Genomic DNA, 13,935 nt, shown 5'->3' on the forward strand with positions numbered 1-13,935 from the left:
TTGATTTAACATATTTTCTGCATGGCAGATGAATCCAATTAAATATGGTCTCAGTTCACTAAGAGCGAACATAATGATAGAAGTGGTAATCTCTCAAAAATAATAAGCATGCAAAGTATTATTTTTCATGCATTAGATTTCCATATATTTATGACAAATGTGCATAAGAGTTGAATCTGAAAAAAGTCAAGTTTAAAAAAAAAATCTCTGTATAGTCTTTGTTAGTGAAAATGCAAAATGCTCAATATATCAGGTATCCCTTACCCCAAATGCGTTATTAGTAATGGTCCATTGCCTGGTCTCAAAAAACAAGTTGCTGAAGGAATTTTTTCTCTCCTGGATCCATCTATCATTTACCACCTCCTACCTTACCATGTCCTCTTTGTTTTGGCCATCTCTCCCCTACACTCCCAGTCCTAATGCAAGGTCTCAACCCAAAATATCGACCATCTCTTTGCCCCCGAAGATGCTGCTTGACCCACTGAGTTCCACCCACAATTTTTTTGAGGCTCTAGTTGCCACATTCTGCAGTCTTTAGCGACACACCCAGGTCTTTTTGTTTGGCACACCTCCTCCACTTGTTCTTTCTGCCAAGATGTATCTTTTTACATCTCTTTGGATTAAATCTATTCTCCCGTTGCAACACATGCCCACAATAGTCAGTGAAATGTATCCCTGCAATTCTCTGACTGCACACCTTAATTCCTCAATGTCTCCATTTTAAAAACACTCAATATAATGCACATAGAGACATATACAAATACTCTTTATACGTTTTTTTTTTGCCTTGGGTGTGTCAATAAAGAATCTAACCTGATTACTGGCAATAAAAGTTGTGAATCCAGTTTTGTTAATAGTTTGGACCCACGGGCAAACAAAAAGTCAATCCGGTTTGTATAGACCCAGTTCAGGGCAATTTACTATATTTTATGAACGTACTTAAAAGAATTCTGGCTGGAAACAATGCAGAGGAAACTTAATAAAGCACGTTTACCATTTACTTCCTGGTTTTATTATTTTCAGAAGCCACTGTAAACAGATCTTTCTGAAATTGTTAACCCTAGACTGCAGGAGCGCTCTCTCTTCGACAAAAAGACACTTTATGAAGGGGATTTAATTTCTCTAGAATTTACCAGCATTTATTCAGCTGAAGTTAAAAGCTTAGCGATTTTACACGTATTTCCCCTCGACGCGACACGCCCCAAAACAATTTACTGATCTCCTTTAAATCTGAGACCTCGATTATTTGTTTTATTGTTACAAAATTTCCTTTTAACAAGATAACAAAATGATTGACAATGGAATTGTGGTAATTTAACTAAGTCCTTTTGTGAAACTTGTTTTCAGCTCAATCAGTAATTTGTACAACAGTTTACTCGCAAATGTAGTTCACAGAACATCCAAGAAACATTATATTAAGAATTTGCATCCACCACACTAATTTACTTACATTGTGTCCGCCGCAACCAGCCATCCTCTCAAAAGCGGGAATTACAGGCGATGAAGGGTACCGTGATCCTTACTCTTTGCCTCAACCGGCCAAGTGAATAGTAGGTGTGCCTGTTTTACATATTCTACTCATTGCTTTCTTGCAATGAGCCATTCTGGGAGTTCCCAGTTCTGCCTGACGAGATCTTTCCATACGCCAATGAAAAGACAGGTATTGCTCGACATCGAGACGTGAACATTGGCGTCCGACGCAAGAGACCGCGACGTCCAAGAGTTCACCTCGGCTTCCAAAAGCCATGATGCTACTGCCGAATCTGTCGTTGTTTATCGTCTATATTAATGAGTTAGATGATAATGTCGTAAACGGTATCAGCAAATCTGCGAATGACATCAAGACTGGGGGCTCAGTAGACAGTGAGGAAGGTTATCAGAGCTTGCAGTGATCTGGACCAGCTGGGGAAATGTGTTGAAAATGGTAAATGGAATTTAACGCTGATAAGTGTGAGGTGTTCCAATTTGGGAGGACAAACCAGGATAAGACTTATAAAGTGAATGGTAGGGTACTGAGGTATGTGGTAGGATTAGAACTGAGAATACATATCCATAATTCCTTGAAAGTGGCACCAAGGAGCTACGATCTTAATAGGGTTGTAAAGTGAGCTTTGGCACATTGACCTTCCTAAATCAGAACATTGAGTACAGGAGTTGGGATGCTATATTTAAATTTATAAGACACTGGCAAGGCCAAATTTAGAGTCTTATGCACAGTTTGGTCACCTACTTACATGAAATATATCAATAAGCTTGAAAGAGTGCAAAGAAAATTTATGTGGATGTTGCCGAGATTTGAAGGCTTGAGTTAAGGAATAGGTTAGGACTTTATTCTGGGGAGTGCAGGAGAATGAAGGGAGATCTTACAGAGGTATACAAAATTATGGAAGTTATAGATGGGGTGAACGCATGCAGGCTTTTTTCCTCAGGTTGGGTGAGACTAAAACTAGAGGTCAAATGTTTAGGGTGAAAGGTGAAGTATTTAAGGGAAATCTGAGGGGGATCTTCTTCACTTTGAGGGTGGTGTGAGTGTGGAATGAGCTACCAGTAGATGCCGGTTCAATTCTAACATTTAAGAGAAGTTGGATCGGCACAGTACATGCATGAGAGAGGTATGGAGGGTTATGGTCCAGGTGCAGGTAGATGGGACTAAGCAGAAAACTTGGCTGGCATGGACCAGATAGCCAAAGGGTCTGTTTCTGTGCTGTAGTGCTCTATGTTAGTTGACATTGTATCGAATGAAGACAGAGAAACCTGCACGGGAGCATTTTTGAAGTGGAAAAGCATTGCATTGTGGCAGTTCCACTCTCTTGATCTTGGAAGTCTGGGTCCAGTGGTATGAGTAGTCATCACAACTGGGGTTGCGCTGGATGACTATGATGTCTTCTGTGCCCTGTCATGCCATTCTCTCTCCATGACTTATTGCAGAAATGCCTATTGGATTCACTATTGATCTCAGCTGCCCAGTTCACTGGAGTTGACATGCCAGCATAGGCATGTTCAAAGATCAAAGCAAAATTTATTATCAGAGTACATACTTATTACCACATGCAATCCTAAGATTCCTTTTCCTGTAGGCATTCTCAGCAAACCCATAGAATAGTAACTGTAAACAGAATCAATGAAAGAGCAAGAGCATAGAAAACAACAAACTATACAAGTGCAACTATAAATAGATAGCAATAAACAACAAGAGCATGAAATAAAAAGATAAAGAGTCCTTAAAGTAAGTGAGATCACTGGCTGTGTGAACATCTCAATAGATGAGTGTAATTATCCTATTGTTCAGGAGCCTGATGGTTAAGGGGTAATAACTGTTCTTGAACCTGGTACAGTGAGTCCTGAAGCTCTTACATCTTCTGCCTGATGGCAGCAGCGAGAAAAGGGTATGGCCTGGGTGGTGAGCATTTTTTGATGACAGATGCTGCTTTCCTATTACAGCATTTCATGTTGACATGCTCAATGGTTACGAGGGACTTACTCATTATGTACCTGGCCAAATCTACTACCTTTTGTAGGATTTTCCTTCAAGGGCGTTGGTGTTCCCATAACAGGCCATAATGTAGCCAGTCAATACACTTTCTACTACACACCTATAGAAGTTTGTCAAGGTTTTTAATGTCTTGTGGAATCTCCACAGCCTTTTAAGGAAGCAGAGCATGTTGTATTGCTTTCTTTGCAACTTCAGTTATATGATAGGTCCTGGACAGGTCCTCTGAGATAGTGAAACCCAGGAATTTAAAGTTGCTGATCCACTCCACCTATGATCCTCTGAAGATGACTAGCTCATAAACCTCTGGTTTCACTCTCCTGAAGTCTACAATTAGCTCCCTGGTCTTGCTGACATTGAGTGAGAGGTTGTTGTTTTGATGTCACTCAGCCAAATTTTCATTCTCCCCATGTATGCTGATTCATCCCCACCTTTGACCCGGCCCAAAACAGTGTTGTTATCAGCAAACTTGAATATGGTGTTGGAACTGTACTTAGTTCTACAGACATAGGTGTAAAGCGAGTAGAGCAGGGGGCTGAACACACAGCCCCTGTGCATCTGTGCTGATGGAAACTGTGGAAGTGATGTTTTTGCCAATCCGAACTGATTGGGGTCTGCAAGTGAGGAAATCCAGGATCCAATTGCACAAGGGGCTATTGAAGCCAAGATCTTGAAGTTTACTGATTAGTTTTGAGGGGATGATGCTGAGCTGTCATTGATAAAGAGCATCCTAATGTATGCATCTTTGATGTCCAGATGTTCCAGAGTTGTGTGAAGAGCCACTGAGATGGCATCTGTGTACCTGTTGCCTCAGTAGGCAAATTATTCCTGTCTTATCTGGATATAAGGCCCAGTGGCTTTGATAGGCAGGCTAAACCACCTTTCAAAGTGGTGTGCCGGGATGTGGCCGCTGTCACATGCAGACAGCTACATGGAGCCACAGGTGAGAGCTGAATTTGATTTCAAGGACTCTACAACTCAAGGTCTCAATATTAATTACTTATTTATTTAATATTATATTTTTCTTTTTTTGTATTAGCAGTTTGCTGTCTTTTGCAAATTGGTCATTTGTCTGTCATTGTTGTATATGGTTTTGCAATGATCCTATTGTGTTTCTTTGTATTTACTGCAAGAAAATGAATATCAGGGTGGTGTATATGGTGTAGCACTTGTTCAGCTTACAAGAGTAAGTACTACCAAGCACATCTTTCACTCCCCCCCCCCCGTTCTGCTTTCCGCAGGGATCGCTCCCTACGCCACTCCCTTGTCCATTCGTCCCCCTCCCATCCCTTCCCACCAATCTCCCTCCTGGCACTTATCCTTGTAAATGGAACAAGTACTACATATGCCCTTACACTTCCTCTGTCACCACCATTCAGGGCCCCAGACAGTCCTTCCAGGTGAGGTGACACTTCACCTGTGAGTCGACTGGTGTGATACACTGTGTCTGGGTGCTCCTGGTGTGGCCTTTTATATATTGGTGAGATCCGACGCAGACTGGGAGACCGTTTCGCTGTACACCTACACTCTGTCCGCCAGAGAAAGCAGGATCTCCCAGTGGCCACATATTTTAATTCCACATCCCATTCCCATTCTGATATGTCAAGATTAAGCCACATTCAGGTTGAAGGAACAACACCTGATATTCCGTCTGGGTAGCCTCCAACCTGATGGCATGAACATTGATTTCTCTAACTTCCGTTAATGGCCCTCCTCCCCTTCTTACGCCATCCCTTATTTATTTATTTATCTATCTATTTATTTATTATTCTTCCCCCCTTTTTTTCTCTCTCTACCCCTCTCACAATCACTCCTTGCCTGTTATCCATCTCCCTCTGGTGCTCCCCTCCCCCTTTCTTTCTCCCTAGGCCTCCCATCCCATGATCCTTTCCCTTCTCCAGCTGTGTATCCCTTTTGCCAATCAACTTTCCAGTTCTTAGCTTTATCCCTCCCCCTCCTGTCTTCTCCTATCATTTCAGATTTCCCCCTTCCCCTCCTACTTTCAAATCTCTTACTATCTTTTCTTTAAGTTAGTCCTGACGAAGGGTCTCGGCCCGAAACGTCGACTGTACTTCTTCCTATAGATGCTGCCTGGCCAGCTGCGTTCCACCAGCATTTTGTGAGTATCACTGTTGCCATTGTCTAGTCCACAGTATCCATAACCTAGAGAAGTTTGTAAAATTACCAAGAATACATCCACAGTGTCTTTGTCCTTAACTCATGTTAGTTAATCTTGAATATTTTCTGTTGCAGTTTTTAAAATTCACCACCTTATTTCCCTATCATGTTGATAAGCTCTTCATGCCTTCTGCTTTGTAAACAGGTGAGAATATTTGATTAAATCCTCTGCCATTTCTTTATTGTCTGCAATTTTGTTCTTTTTGCCACTCATTTCCCTTTTGCAGTCATTGGAGACTCTTTTATTAAATTTTTACACTTGTTGCCAGCTTGCTCCCATGTTCCATTTTCTCCCTCCTTATCTATTTTTGGTTCACCATTTCTGGTGTGCAAAATTCTCTCAGTTAACAGGCTTACTATACTTTCTCCATAGCTTAGTAAACCTTCCCTTTCAATCAAGTACCAAATTTTAGTGTTTTCATTAGTCTAGTTTTGTACAGTTTGTTATTATCAGGCTGGAGATGAGATTCCATTATATTTTAATTGTTCTTCTTCAGACCATCCTTTATTATGAGATTACTAATTAATTCCATTAAAATTTATATGACAGATATAAAACAAAACACTCCTTTTCATCAACAAAACGTTGTTTCAGGAAGCTGTCTCAAATACTTTGTCCTGCACCTTTGTCATTTTGCTGAACAGTCTTTGAGTGGGAATATTGCATTATATCCATTAAAACCTTTTCTATCATTGCTTTAAACTCTGACCTGCTGTTTTTGGCTCTTGCTGCTTGTACTCTTACTTTTCCACTGTTAATAAATGTTCTACATGCATTTTGAGTGGCTTGCTGCTTTAATCCATTCTGTGTCTCTGGTTGATTTAAACTTTCTTGCCTCTTCCCCAATCTGTCTCTTTAAACTCTCAGCTAGCTCTGTCATTCTCTCCCTGTATTAAAATCTTGGCCACCTCTCTAACTTGTCACTGACATTAAATTCTCAGCTTGTGTCGTGCTGCAATAAACACTTACAGTAATTCCCACTTTTGCTGTCTCGTTACTTAAAATTCCTGACCCATTCTCTTACTTTTATACTGCGTCTCAGCAATCTACATGCATCTATTCAATCAAGCCCTGTGAGAATTTTATATGTAGAGTATAAGGTCATAAAACATTGAAACAAAAGTAGGCCATTTGGCTCTCAAGTATGCTTCATCATGGAATAAGATCTTCTGCCTCAAAACTATTTCCTTCTATCCCTATATCCTCTGATTTATTTAATATCATGAAATCTATTAATCCTATCAATCCAATTAATGAGAACTCTGCAGCTCTCTGTAGTAGGAGAATTCTAAAACATCACCATCTAATGAAGAAATTTCATTCCTAATTGGCCCTTTCTGATTTTGAAACTGTGACTCCTAGTTCTAGATGACTTGGTTGGGTGAACTGCCCCTCTGTATCAAGTGTGTGTCAATTTACAAACAATTCTATAAACACATCATTTTGACCTCTCTGGATACTGATGAATTTAATAAGTTGTATTAACAAAGATTTCAAACTCTAGTTTCTAAAGATTTCAGTAGCTTCAAATGAACATTCCCTATTCCCCAGGAGTTTTCATGTAGTATGCCTTAGCAACTAATGAAAGCTATTTCTATCCAATTTGCCATGTTTTAAATTGTGATGTCACATGACATAACTTGCAGAGTAGTAATAGGTTGATTGATTTAGCATGGACTGAGGTTCCATGTAAGTAATGTATGCTGTATGATGCCATTGAGCTTAAACACAGACCTGGTCATTGGGTCAATTTTGGCCAAAGTTGCTCTTGAGGAAATCTATGAGAACTGGTTTTATTCTGATTTGAAGGATATTTGATCTAACTCTCCCCTGAAGTTATAGTGTGGAGTATATACACCCACATGGAACTTGATGAGTTCCATGTGCTGGACTTTCAAGTGGTCTCTTTTGAACTTCTGGTCAAGATGATGCCAGTGAACAATGATTCCTTGGGTGACATCTTTCAGTTAGTCAATCATTTCAGTTTTTCTACATCTCCTACATATTCTTTCTACCTTAATTTTGTTTTTGAAACTGTTGGAGCCTGTGCCTTACAGTCTGTGGTTCGATTGAGTGAGCTAGAGTTCTGTTGTCCCTAGGAAAACTCGAAGAGAGAAATGCAAGCACGAGCTATCACAAGGAGAAACTCAGAGATGAGATGAGGGGTCATGATTAAATACATTTCTCACCAATTAGAGTATCGAGGAAGAATGACACATTGAGGCAAATGCTTAGGAGAGAGAGCCGTCCTCGGAGAGGCCACTGGTTCATGTTGCTGCCTTGGAGGAGCCACTGGTTTCAAGCCGCTGCCCTTGGAGGTGTCAATTGTTTGAATCACTGCCCTCGAAGGGGCAGCTGTTTCGAGTCACTGCCCTTGGAGATGTTTTTGAAATTCTGAGATTTATGGATTGGACTGTAGTTCAAACTAACTGTAGTTCATATTGACCTCTTCCAGTTCTATGTTTTTTTTTCCATGTCCTTACCCATTTTTTCTTGTTGCCGATTGGTGGGTTGGGGGTTTGAGTTTGATATTCTTGCTGTTGTTCCTGTATATGGGTGATCTGTTAGCTTATATGCAAGGGAGGGTTTGGGTTTGTGAGTTATTGTTTCTTTTTCTTTTCATGCGGGGGATTACAACTAGAGGGCAAGGAGGATTGCTATCTTTCCTTCAACTGCTTCTATGGTTTTCTGTATTTTATGGCTATCTGGAGAAGGCAAATGTCGGTGCTGTACTCTGCATACATTCTTCGATAATAAAATTAACCTTTGAACCTTTGTAAAACTGATAAGAGAGTGAAGGAAACAGAGAACTGTTGGCACTAAGTTGCCTCAGAGATATTAGGCTGATGATCCACAATTATCAGGTTAACTTACACAGTAACTGTTGGAGTATCTGATATTATTTTGGATTTGTATAGTACCTGAAGTAATGCAGCATGTGAAAATTCATGGGTATATTTATTATTGATTGGGTGGTTTGGCTACTAGAATTTTGGTTGAAAGTGATTGAGGAGGAGCAGGAGAAATGTTGCTGTGAAAAATAGCAAGTGGTGTAGGTGGCACATGGTAAATGAGATTTCAAAGGGTGCAAGGCATTGTTGTTGAAGCTAATGTGATGAGGTTGGATTGATTTCTTATTGAATGGAGAAAGTGATGAAAAGAGATGTTGTAATGTTGAGTGAAATGATGCTGTGAAGAGCCCTAAAGGAACAGATGATGAGCGAGGAAAGGGTTGGAGAGCTCTGAAGGATTGTTAGAGACTACAAAATAGCATTATACTGAGTTTGGCAAGGTTTTGGGTAACTTAAGTGATGACAACATAGTAAGTCAATAGGCATCAGTAAATGGGAGAGTAACAATAACTGAAGGATTTAGGAATTGACACCAAGAAATAAGGAAAAATAGTAAATGAGGAAATTTGGGAAAGACACTGTTTAATAGGAAAATTACTCATGGTCACAAAAAAATGTGGAAATTACAGTGATACCAACAAGTATGTGAATTTAAACAAGGCAACAATAAACTGAGCTTATGCTGGGTGAATGGGGAAAATTGGGGTAACACCAGAAAATGAATTAGGGTAACTACCTCTTAATAGCAAAAACAAATAGTAAAAGTAAGATAAGTAAAGGAAACTATTAAGAATTGGAGGAAGTTGCTATAAAATAAGGGAATATACATTATTGAGGAAGGGAAACAAGAAAGAGAATCAGTATAAGGCATAAGTGAGAAACCGGGGAGGTCAATGATAAATGGGAGAAAAGAACAAGAATCAGTTAATGAGATTCTCCCTACAGTTGTGCCACCTACCCACCATAATTGCAGATGCCAATGAATATTGTTCTTAGAACCCGCTTATCTTCCATCATGCTCAATCCTTAACATTTTCCTTAATTCTCCATTTAGCTTTGGCCTTTCATTTAATAATGTTTAATAAGGTCCTCACTTATTTCTCCCAATTTGTCCCTTCTCATTTTCATATTTACTGATGTCCTCTCCATATGGGGATATGATGATAAATAGAGGGAACAAAGCAAATTAAATTGTGAATAATGGTCAAATAATTATCCTGTTGATTATTCAGCTGAGAGTTATTTATATGGTTAAAGGCAAAACATTATGTTTTGCAAATGCAAATAAAAACAGAAAATGCTGGAAAACACTCCAGTTCACACAACATCTCTAGATATGAAAAAGTAGTTTTGTTACTCTCCTCTTAGACAATGCTGGTAAGTTTCATCAGGTCAGGCACCATCAATAGAAAGAGAAATGGAGTTAAGTTTTGGTTATAAGACCTTTCATTGGAACTGCATAAAATACAAAGTTCTACAGTATCCAGGTTTGGTGATGAATATAAAGGACAAAGCATGCCAGAGTTGGATTTAATATCACTGCCATACTGTATGTCATAAAATTTGTTGTTTTGCAGCAACAGTACATTGCAATGCATAATAATAAAAACTATAAATTACAATAAGTATAAACAAAGAATAGAAAGTTAAATTAAATACTGAGGTGGTGTTTATGGGTTCATTGCCCATTCAGAAATCTGGTGATGAAGGGGAAGAAGCTGTTCCTGAAATGCTGATTGATAGATAGATAGATAGATAGATAGATAGATAGATAGATAGATAGATACTTTATTCATCCCCATGGGGAAATTCAACATTTTTTCCAATGTCCCATACACTTGTTGTAGCAAAACTAATTACATACAATACTTAACTCAGTAAAAATATGATATGCATCTAAATCACTCTCTCAAAAAGCATTAATAATAGCTTTTAAAAAGTTCTTAAGTAGTTTACTTAAATACATTAAATACAATCAACCCCGGCACTTTAACATATCTTACTCCTGGCGGTTGAATTGTAAAGCCTAATGGCATTGGGGAGTATTGACCTCTTCATCCTGTCTGAGGAGCATTGCATCGATAGCAACCTGTCGCTGAAACTGCTTCTCTGTCTCTGAATGGTGCTATGTAGAGGATGTTCAGGGTTTTCCATAATTGACCGTAGCCTACTCAGCGCCCTTCGCTCAGCTACCGATGTTATACTCTCCAGTACTTTGCCCACGACAGAGCCCGCCTTCCTTACCAGCTTATTAAGACGTGAGGCGTCCCTCTTCTTAATGCTGCCTCCCCAACACGCCACCACAAAGAAGAGGGCGCTCTCCACAACTGACCTTCAGGCTCCAGTTCCGCCTCCTTGATGATAGCTATGAGAAGATGGCATGTCCTGAGTGATGGGGATGAATTGTAAATGAAATAACATAATAGGTGAATTAATGAGGATAGTTACAGAAAGAAATAACAGAAGCAAAGAAACTGAAAGATACAGAGAAAGTAAGATCAAAGGAGGCAGAGGAGTGCTTTCAGGACAACTTTGACTTGGTAGACTGGACAATATTCAGGGACTCACCTTTGAGTCTGAGTGAATATGCTACAGTTATCACTGTCTTCATCAAGACCTGTGTGGACATACAGTACGTGTCTTCAAGAATATACCAGACATACCCAAACCAAAAACTGTGGGTGAGACAGGAGATTCATATTTTACTGAGGACTAAATCTGCGATCAAGACCAATGATCCAGAACCAATAGAAGGCTATTTTGAGGGTGAGAAAAACATTGGGTCAATGCAAGCCAGGCATCAGCTTGTATAGCTACTCCATATCAGAACTATTTCTCAAGACAAATAGAATTAAAAGTGGAATAGTATTAAAATTATGGTTGTTTAAGAATAAATGGATGGACTCGCTGACATCAGTGCTGGACTTCGGAGCGAAGGCTCCTGAGTTTGAATCCAGCCGGCTCCCTTGCATGCTTTCCATCCGTGCTGGGTTGAGTGTCAAGCTAGCAACTCGGCCTTGTAAAAACAAGAAAGCCTGTTAAAAAAAATACCGTCACGACAGCAGCCCGATGACTCCACTCGGAGTTTAAAGGGACCATCAATGTTTATTCTGTTTCGTCTTGAATGTAGTAGTCATGATTGACGAAGTTTCACGCAAGATTTAGTGAGCAGACAGCGCCCTCTAGAGACCAACTAATGATATTACAAATCTTGGCTAAGAATTGATAAAACACACAAGATTCTGCAGATGCTGGAAATGCCTGATAAAGGATTTCGGTTCTTTACTCCCCTTCAATAGATCCTGCCTGATTTGCTGAGTTCCTCCAGCATCTGGTGTGTGTTACTCCAAGAAATGATAAATTGAGTATCAATCAATTAACATCAGACAATTCTGATCAAATTCTAACTGCAATATTTATAGCATTTTATTCAGTCTACCATATATATCTTTAAAGTAATGATTAGGAAAGTATCAAATGTATTTTCCTTTGAATTGTATGACATTAAAAAGTATTTTAATTTATTTTAATTAAAGGGTAGTATAAAATTTATTAAAGGTTGAGTATCCCTTATCTGAAAATCAAAAATCCAAAATATTTTTTGAGTGCTGATATGATGTCACAAATGGAAAATTCCATAAAGTGCTGGGAAGGTTCCCAGGCAATGGACAGGTCTCTGTGCACCACAGACAGCTTTAGGAGGTGACTTCTTATATGTAATGAACAGAAGTTAATGCAAATTAGAAAATGAAAATAAAAACAAATAAAGCAAAAACTGAAGATCTCAATTGTGTATTGAAAGAATGGATTCATCAGCATTGGAGTTAACATTAGCCAATTAACAGTATGCTGATCATGAAACAAGCAAAGATCTATCATGAGAAACTGAAAATTGAAGGTAATTGTGAATATTCAGCTGGCTGGATGCAGAAATTTAAGAAAAAGCAATGCATTAAATTTCTAAAGCGTCTGCAGATCGCAAAGCAGCTGAGAAATTAATTGATGAGTTTGCCAAGATCACTGCAGATGAAAATCTAAAATGGTGAATGTCCTCATCAGTATATATGTGTGATGTACAAGTGTAAGACACAGACTGCTTACCAGTAGCACATAAATTGAGAGTCGGTTCTCTCATTATTTCAAAATCCAAAAAAGTCCCCAATTCAAAACACTTCCGGCTCAAAACATTTTGGATAATGGATATTCAACCTGAATTGCCACTGACTCTTTCATTTGTAAATATACTGAATATTTGCACTGATCTTAACTATGAAGTGCTTTTAGCTATAATTGAAGATTATTAATAATTTTTACAAACTTATTATGGAGATGTTCTATTTATTTCATAAATATGAAATCTGAAGCGGAATTTCAAAAGTACTACAGATATTGAATGTACTTGACTTTATGTCAATGGGAGCTGGGATTATTGGCCAAATGTCCGTTACCATCATTATACTGAATTCAATTTTGCTATTCATGCAAATATAAAGTGAGTTCTCATTAGCTTAATAAACAAAAACAAGCTGTATGACTTTTCTTCAGATATTGTTTATACCAGCAATTTATCAGAGATAAAAATCATCAAGAAGCAAAGGGTACTGAACTGGATAGTGGAAACGTGTGCATCGAGTCAGAGGAGGTAGTGGAGGAACCTAATGAATACTTTGCTTCGGTATTCACCAGAGAAAAAGACCTTTGCAATTGTGGGAATGACTTACAGTGGACTGAATTGCTTGAGCATATAGACATTAAGAGGATGTGTTGGAGCTTTTGAAAAGCATTAAGTTAGATAAGTCATCGGGACCGGATGAGATATACCCCAGGCTACTGTGGGAAGTGAGGGAGAAGATTGCCGACCCACTTATGATGATCTTTACATCATCAATAGGGATGGGAGAAGTACTAGAGGATTGGAGGGTTGTAAATGTTGTTCCCTTGTTCAAGAAAGGGAGTAGAGATAACCCAGGAAATTGTAGACCAGTGAGTCTGATTTAGTGGTGGGGAAGTTGTTGGAGAAGATCCTGAGAGGCAGGATTTATGAGCATTTGGAGAGACATAATCTGATTAGGGATAGTCAGCATGGCTTTTCAAGGGCAGTTCATGCCTTATGAGCCTGATTAAATTCTTTGAGGAAGTAACAAAACACATTGATGATGGTAGAGCAGTGGGTGTAGTGTATACATATTTCAGTAAGACATTTGATAAGATTCCCCATGCAAGGCTCCTTCAGAAAGTAAGGAGGCATGGGATCCAAGGAGACCTTGCTATGTGGATCCAGAATCGGCTTGCCCACAGAAGGCAAAAGGTGGTTTTAGATGGTTCGTATTCTGTATGGAGGTCAGTGACCAGTGGTGTTCCACAGGGATCTGTTCTGGGACCCCTCCTCTTTCTGATTTTTATGAATGATCAGG

General features: G+C 39.1%; 1 protein-coding gene across 1 annotated transcript in view; it reads right to left on the reverse strand.

Moving 5' to 3' along the window:
* LOC140714243 (annexin A4-like) overlaps positions 1-1,607 on the reverse strand; it is a 50,922-nt gene extending 49,315 nt beyond the window's left edge. Inside the window, exon 1 of the mRNA XM_073025281.1 lies at positions 1,451-1,607. Coding sequence (XP_072881382.1) covers positions 1,451-1,474 — 24 coding nt within the window. The 5' untranslated portion in view covers positions 1,475-1,607. The remainder of the gene's footprint in view (positions 1-1,450) is intronic.
* Positions 1,608-13,935: the final 12,328 nt, after the last annotated feature.

This window comes from Hemitrygon akajei, chromosome 21 (genome assembly GCF_048418815.1).
Source record: "Hemitrygon akajei chromosome 21, sHemAka1.3, whole genome shotgun sequence".
Taxonomy (NCBI): domain Eukaryota; kingdom Metazoa; phylum Chordata; class Chondrichthyes; order Myliobatiformes; family Dasyatidae; genus Hemitrygon; species Hemitrygon akajei.